General features: G+C 37.7%; 1 protein-coding gene across 1 annotated transcript in view; it reads right to left on the bottom strand.

The window, feature by feature from the left end:
• LOC101106149 (bile acid-CoA:amino acid N-acyltransferase) overlaps nucleotides 1–13,204 on the bottom strand; it is a 36,316-nt gene that overhangs the window by 18,238 nt on the left and 4,874 nt on the right. Inside the window, 4 exon segments of the mRNA XM_042244823.2 lie at nucleotides 4,592–4,602; nucleotides 7,606–7,661; nucleotides 7,664–7,807; nucleotides 10,933–11,436. Of these exon segments, the coding sequence (XP_042100757.1) occupies nucleotides 4,592–4,602; nucleotides 7,606–7,661; nucleotides 7,664–7,807; nucleotides 10,933–11,436 (715 nt within the window).

Here is a 13,204-nt window from a genome sequence, read left to right as displayed (position 1 = left end):
AGCAACACAGGAACACTCCCCTGAGCTTCAATACACAGGCAGCTCAAAATTATCCCAAAACCTTTGATGTCTCGTAACCCATTATGGGTTCCTCCACTGCACTGCAGAGAGAAGAAACCCAGCTCCACCCACCAAAACTCCAACACAAGCCTCCCTAACCAGGAAACCTTGACAAGCCACTGATAGAACCCCACCCAAAGTGAGGAAGCTCCATAATAAAGAGAACTCCACAAATTACCAGAATATAAAAAGGCCACCCCAAACGCAGCAATATAACCAAGATGAAGAGACAGAGGAATACACAGCAGGTAAAGGAACAGGAGAGTTGCCCACCAAACCAAAGAGGAAGAAGTAGGGAATCTACCGAAGAAGGAATTCCGAATATTGATAGTGAAAATGATCCAAAATCTTGAAATCAAAATGGAATCACAGATAAATAGGCTAGAGACAAAGATTGAGAAGATGCAAGCAAGGTTTAACAAGGACCTAGAGGAAATAAAAAAGAGTCAAAATATAATGAATAATGCAATAAATGAGATCAGAAACACTCTGGAGGCAACAATTAGTAGAATAACAGAGGCAGAAGATAGGATTAGTGAAATAGAAGATAGAATGGTAGAAATAAATGAATCAGAGAGGAAACAAGAAAACGAATTAAAAGAAATGAGGACAATCTCAGAGACCTCCAGGACAATATGAAACGATCCAACATTCGAATTATAGGAGTCCCAGAAGAAGAAGACAGAAAGAAAGATCATGAGAAAATCCTTGAGGAGATAATAGTTGAAAACTTCCCTAAAATGGGGAAGGAAATAATCACCCAAGTCCAAGAAACACAGAGAGTTCCAAATAGGATAAACCCAAGGCGAAACACCCCAAGACACAGATTAATCAAATTAACAAAGATCAAACACAAAGAACAAATATTAAAAGCAGCAAGGGAAAAACAACAAATAACACACAAGGGGATTCCCATAAGGATAACAGCTGATCTTTCAATAGAAACTCTTCAGGCCAGGAGGGAATGGCAAGTCATACTTAAAGTGATGAAAGACAATAACCTACAGCCCAGATTACTGTACCCAGCAAGGATCTCATTCAAATACGAAGGAGAAATCAAAAGCTTTACAGACAAGCAAAGGCTGAGAGAATTCAGCACCACCAAACCAGCTCTCCAACAAATTCTAAAGGATATTCTCTAGACAGGAAACACGAAAGGGTGTATAAACCCGAACCCAAAACAATAAAGTAAATGGTAACGGGATCATACTTATCAATAATTACCTTAAACGTAAATGGGTTGAACGCCCCAACCAAAAGACAAAGACTGACCGAATGGATACAAAAACAAGACCCCTCTATATGCTGCTTACAAGAGACCCACCTCAAAACAAGGGACACATACAGACTGAAAGTGAAGGGCTGGAAAAAGATATACCACGCAAATAGAGACCAAAAGAAAGCAGGAGTGGCAATACTCATATCCGATAAAATAGACTTTAAAACAAAGGCTGTGAAAAGAGACAAAGAAGGCCACTACATAATGATCAAAGGAACAATCCAAGAAGAAGATATAACAATTATAAATATATATGCACCCAATATAGGAGCACCGCAATATGTAAGACAAATACTAACAAGTATGAAATGGGAAATCAACAATATCACAATAATACTGGGAGACTTTAATACCCCACTCACACCTATGGACAGATCAACTAAACAGAAAATTAACAAAGAAATGCAAACTTTAAACGATACATTAGATCAGTTAGACCTAATTGATATCTATAGGACATTTCACCCCAAAACAATGAATTTCACCTTTTTTTCAAGTGCTCATGGAACCTTCTCCAGGATAGATCACATCCTGGGCCATAAATCTAAACTTGATAAATTCAAAAAAATCGAAATCATTCCAAGCATCTTTTCTGACCATAATGCATTAAGATTAGATCTCAATTACAGGAGAAAAACTATTAAAAATTCCAACATATGGAGGTTGAACAACACACTTCTGAATAACCAACAAATCACAGAAGAAATCAAAAAAGAAAGCAAAATAGGCATAGAAACGAATGAAAATGAAAACACAACAACCCAAAACCTGCGGGACACTATAAAAGCAGTGCTAAGAGGAAAGTTCATAGCAATACAGGCATACCTCAAGAAACAAGAAAAAAGTCAAATAAATAACCTAACTCTACAACTAAAGCAACTAGAAAAGGAAGAGTTGGAGAACCCCAGAGTTAGTAGAAGGAAAGAAATCTTAAAAATTAGGGCAGAAATAAATGCAAAAGAAACAAAAGAGACCATAGCAAAAATCAACAAAGCCAAAAGCTGGTTCTTTGAAAGGATAAATAAAATTGACAAACCATTAGCCAGACTCATCAAGAAGCAAAGAGAAAAATCAAATCAATAAAATTAGAAATGAAAATGGAGAGATCACAACAGACAACACAGAAATACAAAGGATCATAAGAGACTACTATCAGCAGTTGTATGCCAATAAAATGGACAACGTGGAAGAAATGGACAAATTCTTAGAAAGTACAATTTTCCAAAACTGAACCAGAAAATAGAAAATCTTAACAGACCCATCACAAGCACGGAAATTGAAATGGTAATCAGAAATCTTCCAGCAAACAAAAGCCCAAGTCCAGACGGCTTCACAGCTGAATTCTACCAAAAATTTCGAGAAGAGCTAACACCTATCCTCCTCAAACTCTTCCAGAAAATTGCAGAGGAAGGTAAACTTCCAAACTCATTCTATGAGGCCACCATCACCCTAATACCAAAACCTGACAAAGATGTCACAAAAAAGAAAACTACAGGCCAATATCACTGATGAACATAGATGCAAAAATCCTCAACAAAATTCTAGCAATCAGAATCCAACAACACATTAAAAAGATCATACACCATGACCAAGTGGGCTTTATCCCAGGGATGCAAGGATTCTTCAATATCCGCAAATCAATCAATGTAATTCACATTAACAAATTGAAAATAAAAACCATATGATTATCTCAATAGATGCAGAGAAGGCCTTTGACAAAATTCAACATCCATTTATGATAAAAACTCTCCAGAAAGCAGGAATAGAAGGAACATACCTCAACATAATAAAAGCTATCTATGACAAACCCACAGCAAACATTATCCTCAATGGGGAAAATTGAAAGCATTTCCCTAAAGTCAGGAACAAGACAAGGGTGTCCACTTTCACCGCTACTATTCAACATAGTTCTGGAAGTTTTGGCCACAGCAATCAGAGCAGAAAAAGAAATAAAAGGAATCCAAATTGGAAAAGAAGTAAAACTCTCACTGTTTGCAGATGACATGATCCTCTACATGGAAAACCCTAAAGACTCCACCAGAAAATTACTAGAGCTAATCAATGAATATAGTAAAGTTGCAGGATATAAAATCAACACACAGAAATCCCTTGCATTCCTATACACGAATAATGAGAAAGTAGAAAAGAAATTAAGGAAACAATTCCATTCACCATTGCAACGAAAAGAATAAAATACTTAGGAATATATCTACCTAAAGAAACTAAAGACCTATATATAGAAAACTATAAAACACTGATGAAAGAAATCAAAGAGGACACTAATAGATGGAGAAATATACCATGTTCATGGATCGGAAGAATCAATATAGTGAAATGAGTATACTACCCAAAGCAATTTACAAATTCAATGCAATCCCTGTCAAGCTACCAGCCACATTTTTCACAGAACTAGAACAAATAATTTCAAGATTTGTATGGAAATACAAAAAACCTCGAATAGCCAAAGCAATCTTGAGAAAGAAGAATGGAACTGGAGGAATCAACCTGCCTGACTTCAGACTCTACTACAAAGCCACAGTCATCAAGACAGTATGGTACTGGCACAAAGACAGACACATAGATCAATGGAACAAAATAGAAAGCCCAGAGATAAATCCACACACATATGGACACCTTATCTTTGACAAAGGAGGCAAGAATATACAATGGAGTAAAGACAATCTCTTTAACAAGTGGTGCTGGGAAAACTGGTCAACCACTTGTAAAAGAATGAAACTAGATCACTTTCTAACACCGTACACAAAATAAACTCAAAATGGTTTAAAGATCTAAATGTAAGATCAGAAACTATAAAACTCCTAGAGGAGAATATAGGCAAAACACTCTCAGAAATAAATCAGAGCAGGATCCTCTATGATCCACCTCCCAGAATTCTGGAAATAAAAGCAAAAATAAACAAATGGGATCTAATTAAAATTAAAAGCTTCTGCACAACAAAGGAAAATATAAGCAAGGTGAAAAGACAGCCTTCTGAATGGGAGAAAATAATAGCAAATGAAGCAACTGACAAACAACTAATCTCAAAAATATACAAGCAACATATGCAGCTCAATTCCAGAAAAATAAATGACCCAATCAAAAATGGGCCAAAGAACTAAATAGACATTTCTCCAAAGAAGACATACGGATGGCTAACAAACACATGAAAAGATGCTCAACATCACTCATTATTAGAGAAATGCAAATCAAAACCACAATGAAGTACCACTTCACACCAGTCAGAATGGCTGCGATCCAAAAATCTGCAAGCAATAAATGCTGGAGAGGGTGTGGAAAGGAACCTCCTACACTGTTGGTGGGAATGCAAACTAGTACAGCCACTATGGAGAACAGTGTGGAGATTCCTTAAAAAATTGCAAATAGAACTACCTTATGACCCAGCAATCCCACCCTGGGCATACACACCGAGGAAACCAGAATTGAAAGAGACACATGTACCCCAATGTTCATCGCAGCACTGTTTATAATAGCCAGGACATGGAAACAACCTAGATGTCCATCAGCAGATGAATGGATAAGAAAGCTGTGGTACATATACACAATGGAGTATTACTCAGCCGTTAAAAGAATTCATTTGAATCAGTTCTGATGAGATGGATGAAACTGGAGCCAATTATACAGAGTGAAGTAAGCCAGAAAGAAAAACACCAATACAGTATACTAACACATATATATGGAATTTAGGAAGATGGCAATGATGACCCTGTATGCAAGACAGGAAAAAAGACACAGATGTGTATAACGGACTTTTGGACTCATAGGGAGAGGGAGAGGGTGGGATGATTTGGGAGAATGGGAATTCTAACATGTATACTATCATGTAAGAATTGAATCGCCAGTCCATGTCTGACGTAGGGTGCAGCATGCTTGGGGCTGGTGCATGGGGATGACCCAGAGAGATGTTGTGGGGAGGGAGGTGGGAGGGGGGGGTCATGTTTGGGAACGCATGTAAGAATTAAAGATTTTAAAATTAAAAATAATAATAATAATAATAATAAAATAATAAAAATTTTAAAAAAAGAAAGTTGGAAAACTCATACTGATTTCAAGATTTATTACAAAGATACAATATAGTGTAGTAGCAATAATAGACACGTAGCTAATAAAGATTTTTGTCAAAGGTGCAAAAGTAATTCAATGGCAAAGGATAGCCTTTTTAAGAAAGCCTATTTAATATGCTAGTAGTACAAATGGGCATTAATATACAAAATAAATAAATGTGTGCATGTTAAGTCGCAAAAAAAAAAAAGAAAAGAAAAGAAAGTAAAGCCAGTATATCATGGATGAGCAACAATAACAAAAAGGTGACTCAGATATATATGCAGGCTTTATTTAATTTATTTCTGGCCTTTGGCAGAACACTAACTCTTATTACAACTTCTGCCACCAAATTTTGGATTAGGGAATTTAGAGACCTTTGGAAGACACTTCAAACCAACAGACAGAGAAACAAGACTTCCAAGGAATTGAAATATCTGAGGTCTAGCCTTCTGAGGAACAGACAGTGTGAAGCAGGTTTGATAAAAAATACTTAGAGCTTAGAAAAGAAATCTGGTTTCCAGGCCTGGCTTAGTCACTAACTAGCTAGCTATCAGGGAATGTTTAACAGGAGGATTCCTACGTGCTGTTTTTCACAAGTCTTTTGTTTCTTTTTAAGCAGAACAGCACACTGCTCCCAGGAACTGAGGTCATTGTGCGAGACAGGCTTGAATCTCCTTTAGTAAACATTCTCTTTATGACAAAACTGCTTAGTCTCAATCCCCTTTCTTGAGGTATGGATTGTCTCCTGATCTTGTGACCGTTATTAATCCCTTGTTCCCTTGGTGACAGTTGCTGTACATTTGGTTTTCTGATCTTTATCACTGTCGAAAGAAACTTCTTGTACCACAGCCTTTATATACTCACAGAGAAATCATTAAAGCACCTTTGCTCCATCAGAGCTTGGGTCCCCGTGTCTGTCTGTCTGTCTTTCTTTCTTTCTCTCTCTCTCTCTCTCCTCAGCTGATTCTTTGGAGCACAGAGACCTATCTTGCTCACTCTCCTGCCCAGGCTTCTAAGACTCTCTCGAGAAGGTGCCCTGGACCTTCACCCCCCTTTGAGAGGGTGCCTGGTGCCTTCGTGAGAGACACAAGTCCTGTGACAAGGGCTTTATTGGTTCTCTGCATAAACCAGGGAGTATCAGCCTCTCTCTTTCACTTTCTTATCATCGCCTCTGGACCGCCAGGTCCCGGTCCATTAAAGGACCCCAACAACTATCTATGTAAATTGGTGGAAACAATGATAGAAAAGTCACCAGCACCTACAAGTGGACCGAAGTTAAAAGAGTGAGAAACAGAATTGCATAACCTCTTAAATTCTCATTTAAGCCAACAAGAGGACTAGCACAATGATAACAATGCCTATTTGATAATTCAAGGACAATTCCATCATATTCATCAGAAATAGCTATTTAAAAAGTCAACTCTTCAATAGATTGTCAGCAATTGCTGCTCATCTTACAATGGCAATTCTGACCATATTTTGGTGATCCTTATATGAAAAAGGATGTAATACAGAGTCTTAATTCATAGATTAATTCTTATTAAGAAAAAGATATTAACAATAAAAAAGAGCTAAAATGCATCAATTCTCTTACAGCAAGCAGCAAAGCACATTGTAAAATTTTAAGAAGTTACATGGGTTAGAAAGTACTATAGCATTATGTTGAAGACATGTCAAGTAACTAAAAATTCAGACCCTCTATTCAAATAAATACAGATTTTCTACCTGGTTAAGTATGGTGATTTAATAATTATCAGAGAAGGTGATAATAATAATAATTCATCAGATTTATTGAGTGTTTAGTGTTGTCAGTTACTCTAATAAGACTTGGCTTTTAGTATTCCCTTTAATTCTCAGAATAACCTTGTGAAGTAGTGGCATTACAATATTTTTTAGCAGATGAAGAAACTGAGGATTAGACATTCTTAGCAACTTGCCCAAATTTCCACAACCAGATGGTATGGAGCCAGAAGTGAAAGCCATTTATGTCTGAATGCAAAGCCAATGCCTTTGATTCCATGAAGGACACAGACTAACTATGTATTTCATCATTCTGAGCTGAAGACATAGGATGCAAAATAAATCATGTGAATAGAATTTCAAGTTCACAGAAGGTGAATCACACTTGGAAGTTAAAAGAAGTCATAGAATATCATGATAATTGAAAACTAGGGACTGAAACTGACTAAAAAGACAAAATTTACCTTAGGATGTCTTAGGACAAAGTTGACAGCTTCCTCAAAATATTCCAAATCTATTTCTCCACTCGAAAATGCAGGTCTTCATAATTATAATAGGCCAAGGCCATGGCACCAAGGCTATGACTGGCCAGGAGACTGGCCTGGAATTCAATCAGTCCACCAATACCACCAAACCAATCAATTATACCTGGGAAATAACCCTCTTCTGGGAAGAAGACTAAACATAACCCACAGAACTGAGTATGAAGGGAAGGTGAGAAAAACAGAACACTGATAACAAAAAGGAGAAATGCACCACAAATTTTAGAGTTAGGTATAAATTTCCAATAGAATCGCCACATTTTCAGCCTTGTATCTGGGGCAGAATTAAAGCTGACTGAATATATAATGAAGCATAATATTCAGAAGTTTCATTGGAAACCATGTTCACTGACAATGTTCAGTCTCTAGAATCAGAGACCTGATGACTCATAATAAGTCATTTCTATAGTGTTGGAGTAAAGAAAGCCATAGCAATTAGGCCACGGCTTCTTAACCTATAAAGAGATATACAAATAGGCATCAGGAAATCAGTGAAGGTCCTGAAATTATGTACAAGACTATGTATGTTTATATGTACATTTTACTGATGAGCATGCCCACAGATTTAAGTGGGTTCTCAAAGAAGTATATGGCTTTTAAAAGAAAAAGTGTATTGAAATGATTATCTAATCTAAAATACTGACCTAACACTGCTCTGTTATACTCATCTGACTATACAGTGATGACATTTTACACCAAAATGGGGATGGTCAGGGTATTATTCTATACTTAATGTGTAGGCAGCTTGCTTCCAAAATACAACAGAGCCCACATATTGAAAGTACTTTATTATGCCCTTATTGGGGATAGTCTATTATGGTATAAGTGATCTTAGCTAAGAAACCCTGATCCTATCCATATCTGAGAAGAGGGACTTGGTTTAAAGGAGTAATGGGAATTTTCAAAACAAAATATTACTATATTTTCTCACCTTGAGAAAAGAAGAAATAAGATGATATTGAATATATCTTGGTTTAAAAATACTAGTTGAATACATGAATAGGGATGTTTTTGTATCTTCTGATTGACAGTACTTAAGAATGCAGAGCATCTTATTCTGGAAAATGTTGTTGAGAACTTCTTTGAGACTTAACTCTTTTGGCCCCACACAACACAACCCTTTTTTGTATCCCAACAAAATAAGCACCCAAATCAGGAGACCCAGCACACACAGTGTCTAAGAGGGTTTATACCTCTTCAGTTCAGTTCAGTTCAGTTCTGTTCAGTTGCTTAGTCGTGTCCAACTCTTTGCGACCCCATGAATCGCAGCACGCCAGGCCTCCCTGTTCATCACCAACTCCCAGAGTTCACTCAAACTCACGTCCATCGAGTCTGTGATGCCATCCAGCCATCTCATCCTCGGTCATCCCCTTCTCTTCCTGCCCCCAATCCCTCCCAGCATCAGAGTCTTTTCCAATGAGTCACCTCTTCACATGAGGTGGCCAAAGTACTGGAGTTTCAGCTTTAGCATCATTCCTTCCAAAGAAATCCCAGGGCTGATCTCCTTCAGAATGGACTGGTTGGATCTCCTTGCAGTCCAAGGGACTCTCAAGATTCTTCTCCAACACCACAGTTCAAACACATCAATTCGGTGCTCAGCCTTCTTCACAGTCCCACTCTGACATCCATACATGACCACAGGAAAAACCATAGCCTTGATTAGACGGACCTTAGTCAGCAAAGTAATGTCTCTGCTTTTGAATATGCTATCTAGGTTGGTCATAACTTTTCTTCCAAGGAGTAAGCATCTTTTAATGTCATGGCTGCAGTCACCATTTGCCAATTTTGGAGCCCCCAAAAAATAAAACCTGACACTGTTTCCACTGTTTCCCCATCTATTTCCCATGAAGTGATGGGACCGGATGCCATGATCTTCGTTTTCTGAATGTTGAGCTTTAAGCCAACATTTTTACTCTCCACTTTCACTTTCATCAAGAGGCTTTTGAGTTCCTCTTCATTTTCTGCCATAAGGGTGGTGTTATCTGCATATCTGAGGTTATTGATATTTCTCCCAGCAATCTTCATTCCAGCTTGTGTTTCTTCCAGCCCAGCGTTTCTCATGATGTACTCTGCATATAAGTTAAATAAGCAGGGTGACAATATACAGCCTTGACGTACTCCTTTTCCTGTTTGAAACCAGTCTGTTGTTCCATGTCCAGTTCTAACTGTTGCTTCCTGACCTTATACCTCTTAACACAACCTAAACCAGCACATAATCCCAAGGTGAAAGCCCTGCACTAATATTCAGATTCTTAACTAAATATAAGAGGCAAGGAAGTTTGTGTCAGTTACTTCTTGATCCCTATACACAATAAAGTCATCTATATGCTAAATACTGAGTATAAAAAATTTCAAATTTACCCAAAAGAAATGCATGGATCATGGTGAATTTGCAAAGGAAAGCTTTTTCCCTTCTGTGCCACCTAAAACTCCATGTTTTCAGAAACCACCTCTAACACTTTGGGTCTCCTTGTCTCAGTTCTAGAAGGTGACTATTAGAAAAAAAATAATAGAGGAAATACATCCTGATTCCAGATCAAAGCTATCTCACACACACCTGAAACCTGGACCTACTGAGGGCTATTTCTAGGAAATTAACTTTGCTTCATCCAGTCCCATAATAAACTCTGAAAAATGTAGCAACAGATGTTTTGAACCACTTATTGATATGCTGAGATTACTATGAGAAATTATGATAAATTCTATAGCCATTAGGAAGCATGTTATATTAGCTGCTGATTTATGGAATATCCTATAAATATGCAATATTTATGTAACTAAAGGGTATAAAGTTCCTTTGCATCCTCTGTGTTTTTTACAACATTTCAATTCATTATATCATCAGTTTATTGTGGCAGTCAAGTAATGACCTATGCCTAAATTAAAATTCAGACATGACAGAACTCCCCAAAAAAACCTGGGACACAGTTCCATATCAAGATGAGGGTCTTCAGATAGCCAGGTTTCACTGTGAATGAATTTCACATAAATCCAAAGCTATGGAAATTCTAAAATGCAGGCACTCTAATAAACTACTGCCATATCCTTAGGCTCCAGAATTGCTGAGATAAAGCCTGAGTTGGACAAAAGCAATCACCACATTCTTGTTCTGTTTGAAAGTTAACTGTGATTCTAAGTCAGGAAAGGAATGCTCTCTATATATCCATTTTTAAGACAAACTTCTAGGAGGAGAAGGGATTCAAAAGAGAGGGTGGAAAAGATGACAATAACCATGGTATTTCTACTCGCCTGGAGGAAGAAAGCAGGCTCTCTGAAGGCAGCCTTCAATGACTAGGATCCGGGTGACACCAGGTGCTACACACCACCTCTACAAAATCAGACTGACATTTGGAGTAGTGATGGCAACATGGGTTACCATCCCATCTGAATCATAAAGTTTTAATTGGATCTGCAAAGGGCTATTCATCACATCGCTTTTCAACAGTCTAATTAACATCTTCTCAGGTTTCAGGGACCAAAGGAGACTCATGGGGTAGACCCCTACATAATAACCTCCAAGAAAAGGTGCTTGCTCACCAACTTCATTGGCCCTATAGTTGGCCTGAGAATGAAACAAGTTCCCCTTTTCATCTTCCAGTGATTCTCAAAGAAGCTTTATCTGAAATGGAGTCAGGCCTGTATCTTGGATATGTACTGGCTCATCAATAAGAGCACTTGCTCGGGTAGCTGTCAGCTGAACCACTGTTACAGTGTGGCATCTTGGATGATTCTTCAGTAATGCCTTCAGTAAACCTCAATACAGAAAGAAATGGGAGAATGAAACAAGGCAGTGATAAGGTTAATGAAAAGTAAACTGGACCAGGAATCAGGCTGCTTGGGATTCAGCCCTAACTCTTTGGTTAGTTAGCATATATCCTGATGTAATCTTCTAGTTCAAGATCCCTAGAAGTGTTCAACAAATCTCTAGAAACTATAAAGCAAGGTGATAAGTTTCATAATATTAATGAACCAAGGTTGAGGGAGCAGCAGTCAAAATGTGCATGAATGATATTAACACATCTAAGGAAGACATCACAATCTGCCACCTAGAGCCCTTGAAAAATCAAGTGCAATGGAGAATAGGAGGGGTGAGAGGTGGGGATGAAAATGGAGAATCGATGAACATCTTTCTGTAAGGAAAAGATGACTTCACTGCTAATCCCCTCTCTGAGTTCTGCTTTGGCATCTAAAACTTTACCTCAAAAGAACATGAAAAAATTTAAGGATCTTTTCAAAAGAATGAGAATAAAGTGCCAAGGGAGAACAAGGAGACTGATATATATTGCTCCCTAGAAAAAAAATTACTTCATAGTTAGGATTTACTCAGGCCTAAGCAAAACTAGAAACTGACAAGCCCTTCAGGTGGACAGAAGTGCTTTTTGTTTTCTTTAAACTCATTAGATTGCCAAGAATGCAAAGAATCTAAATGAATTAAACTCTAGCAAGTGACAAGCTCCTCTTAGAAGATATTTTCACTCCTACACAGAGACTTTCAGTCACAGCAAAGCAACAACAACAACAAAAGACCCATGGGGAAAAAATAGAGAAATCCACAGAAAATTTAATGCCCTTTTAATGGATGTGCGTGGGCTGGCTTGATAGATTAGAATTCTGAGAAACTCCAGTGACAGAGTAAGTCTCTCTCCAACTGCCAACCCTTTCTATAGGGTTGACAACGAGCTCAGGGACAATACATCAGAGTCAGAGCACGGACTTGGCTGAGAGAAATCCCCCTGGGACTTTGCAGGCCTTTATATAAAGTAAGGCAGCTGCCTTCCAAAAGATGGAGGCACAGTAGCAAAATAGAGAGATATCCCCTGGCTCAGAAAGCCAGGAGTAGAATGACAGAGCAAAGACTTTTCCTTATTACCCTCCTTCCACAAGGATTGTAAATCAGAGAGATATATTCCACAGTTGGAAAAGCTAGCAACATGACAATAACAGACCAAAAAAAGTCTCCAGAAGCTCACTGATGTCGAAACCCTAGGCTCTTCTAATGAGAAGGGACTAATCCCCCAAATATTAGAAGCCAGTGGTGTGCTGAATCAGATAAAGCCCCAACAAAGCCCATACCCAGCTCAACTACACATCAGATTGATTCAGCCCCTAATTCTAACATTTTGATAGGAGTATGCTCTTTTCTTGAGGCAAATATTACTTATTTTAGCTATTGCTTTTATTGTATACAAAATATCCAGTATACAAAAAATAAATAAATAAATTATAGGCACAAAAGAAGCAGGAAAATTGACCCTTGATCATGAGAGGAAACATTCATTAGGAGGAGATATAGAAATATTCCAAAGGTTGGAATAATTAGATAGGATTTTTTTTTTTTGGTAAAGATAGAGAAATAGCTTTTCTTTTTTAAATTGGAGTATAATTGGCATGCTGCAGTACATCAGGTCTCAAAGAGTCAGACACAACTTGACAACCAAACTACAACAACATAATTGCTTTACAACATTGTGTTAACTTCTGCTGTATAACATGAATCATCTATAAGTATACATATATCCCC

The sequence above is a fragment of the Ovis aries genome, chromosome 2 (assembly GCF_016772045.2).
Source record: "Ovis aries strain OAR_USU_Benz2616 breed Rambouillet chromosome 2, ARS-UI_Ramb_v3.0, whole genome shotgun sequence".
Classification (NCBI taxonomy): Eukaryota; Metazoa; Chordata; class Mammalia; order Artiodactyla; family Bovidae; genus Ovis; species Ovis aries.
Note: the sequence above shows the minus strand (reverse complement) of the source record. Positions and strands in the feature narration are given on the sequence as shown.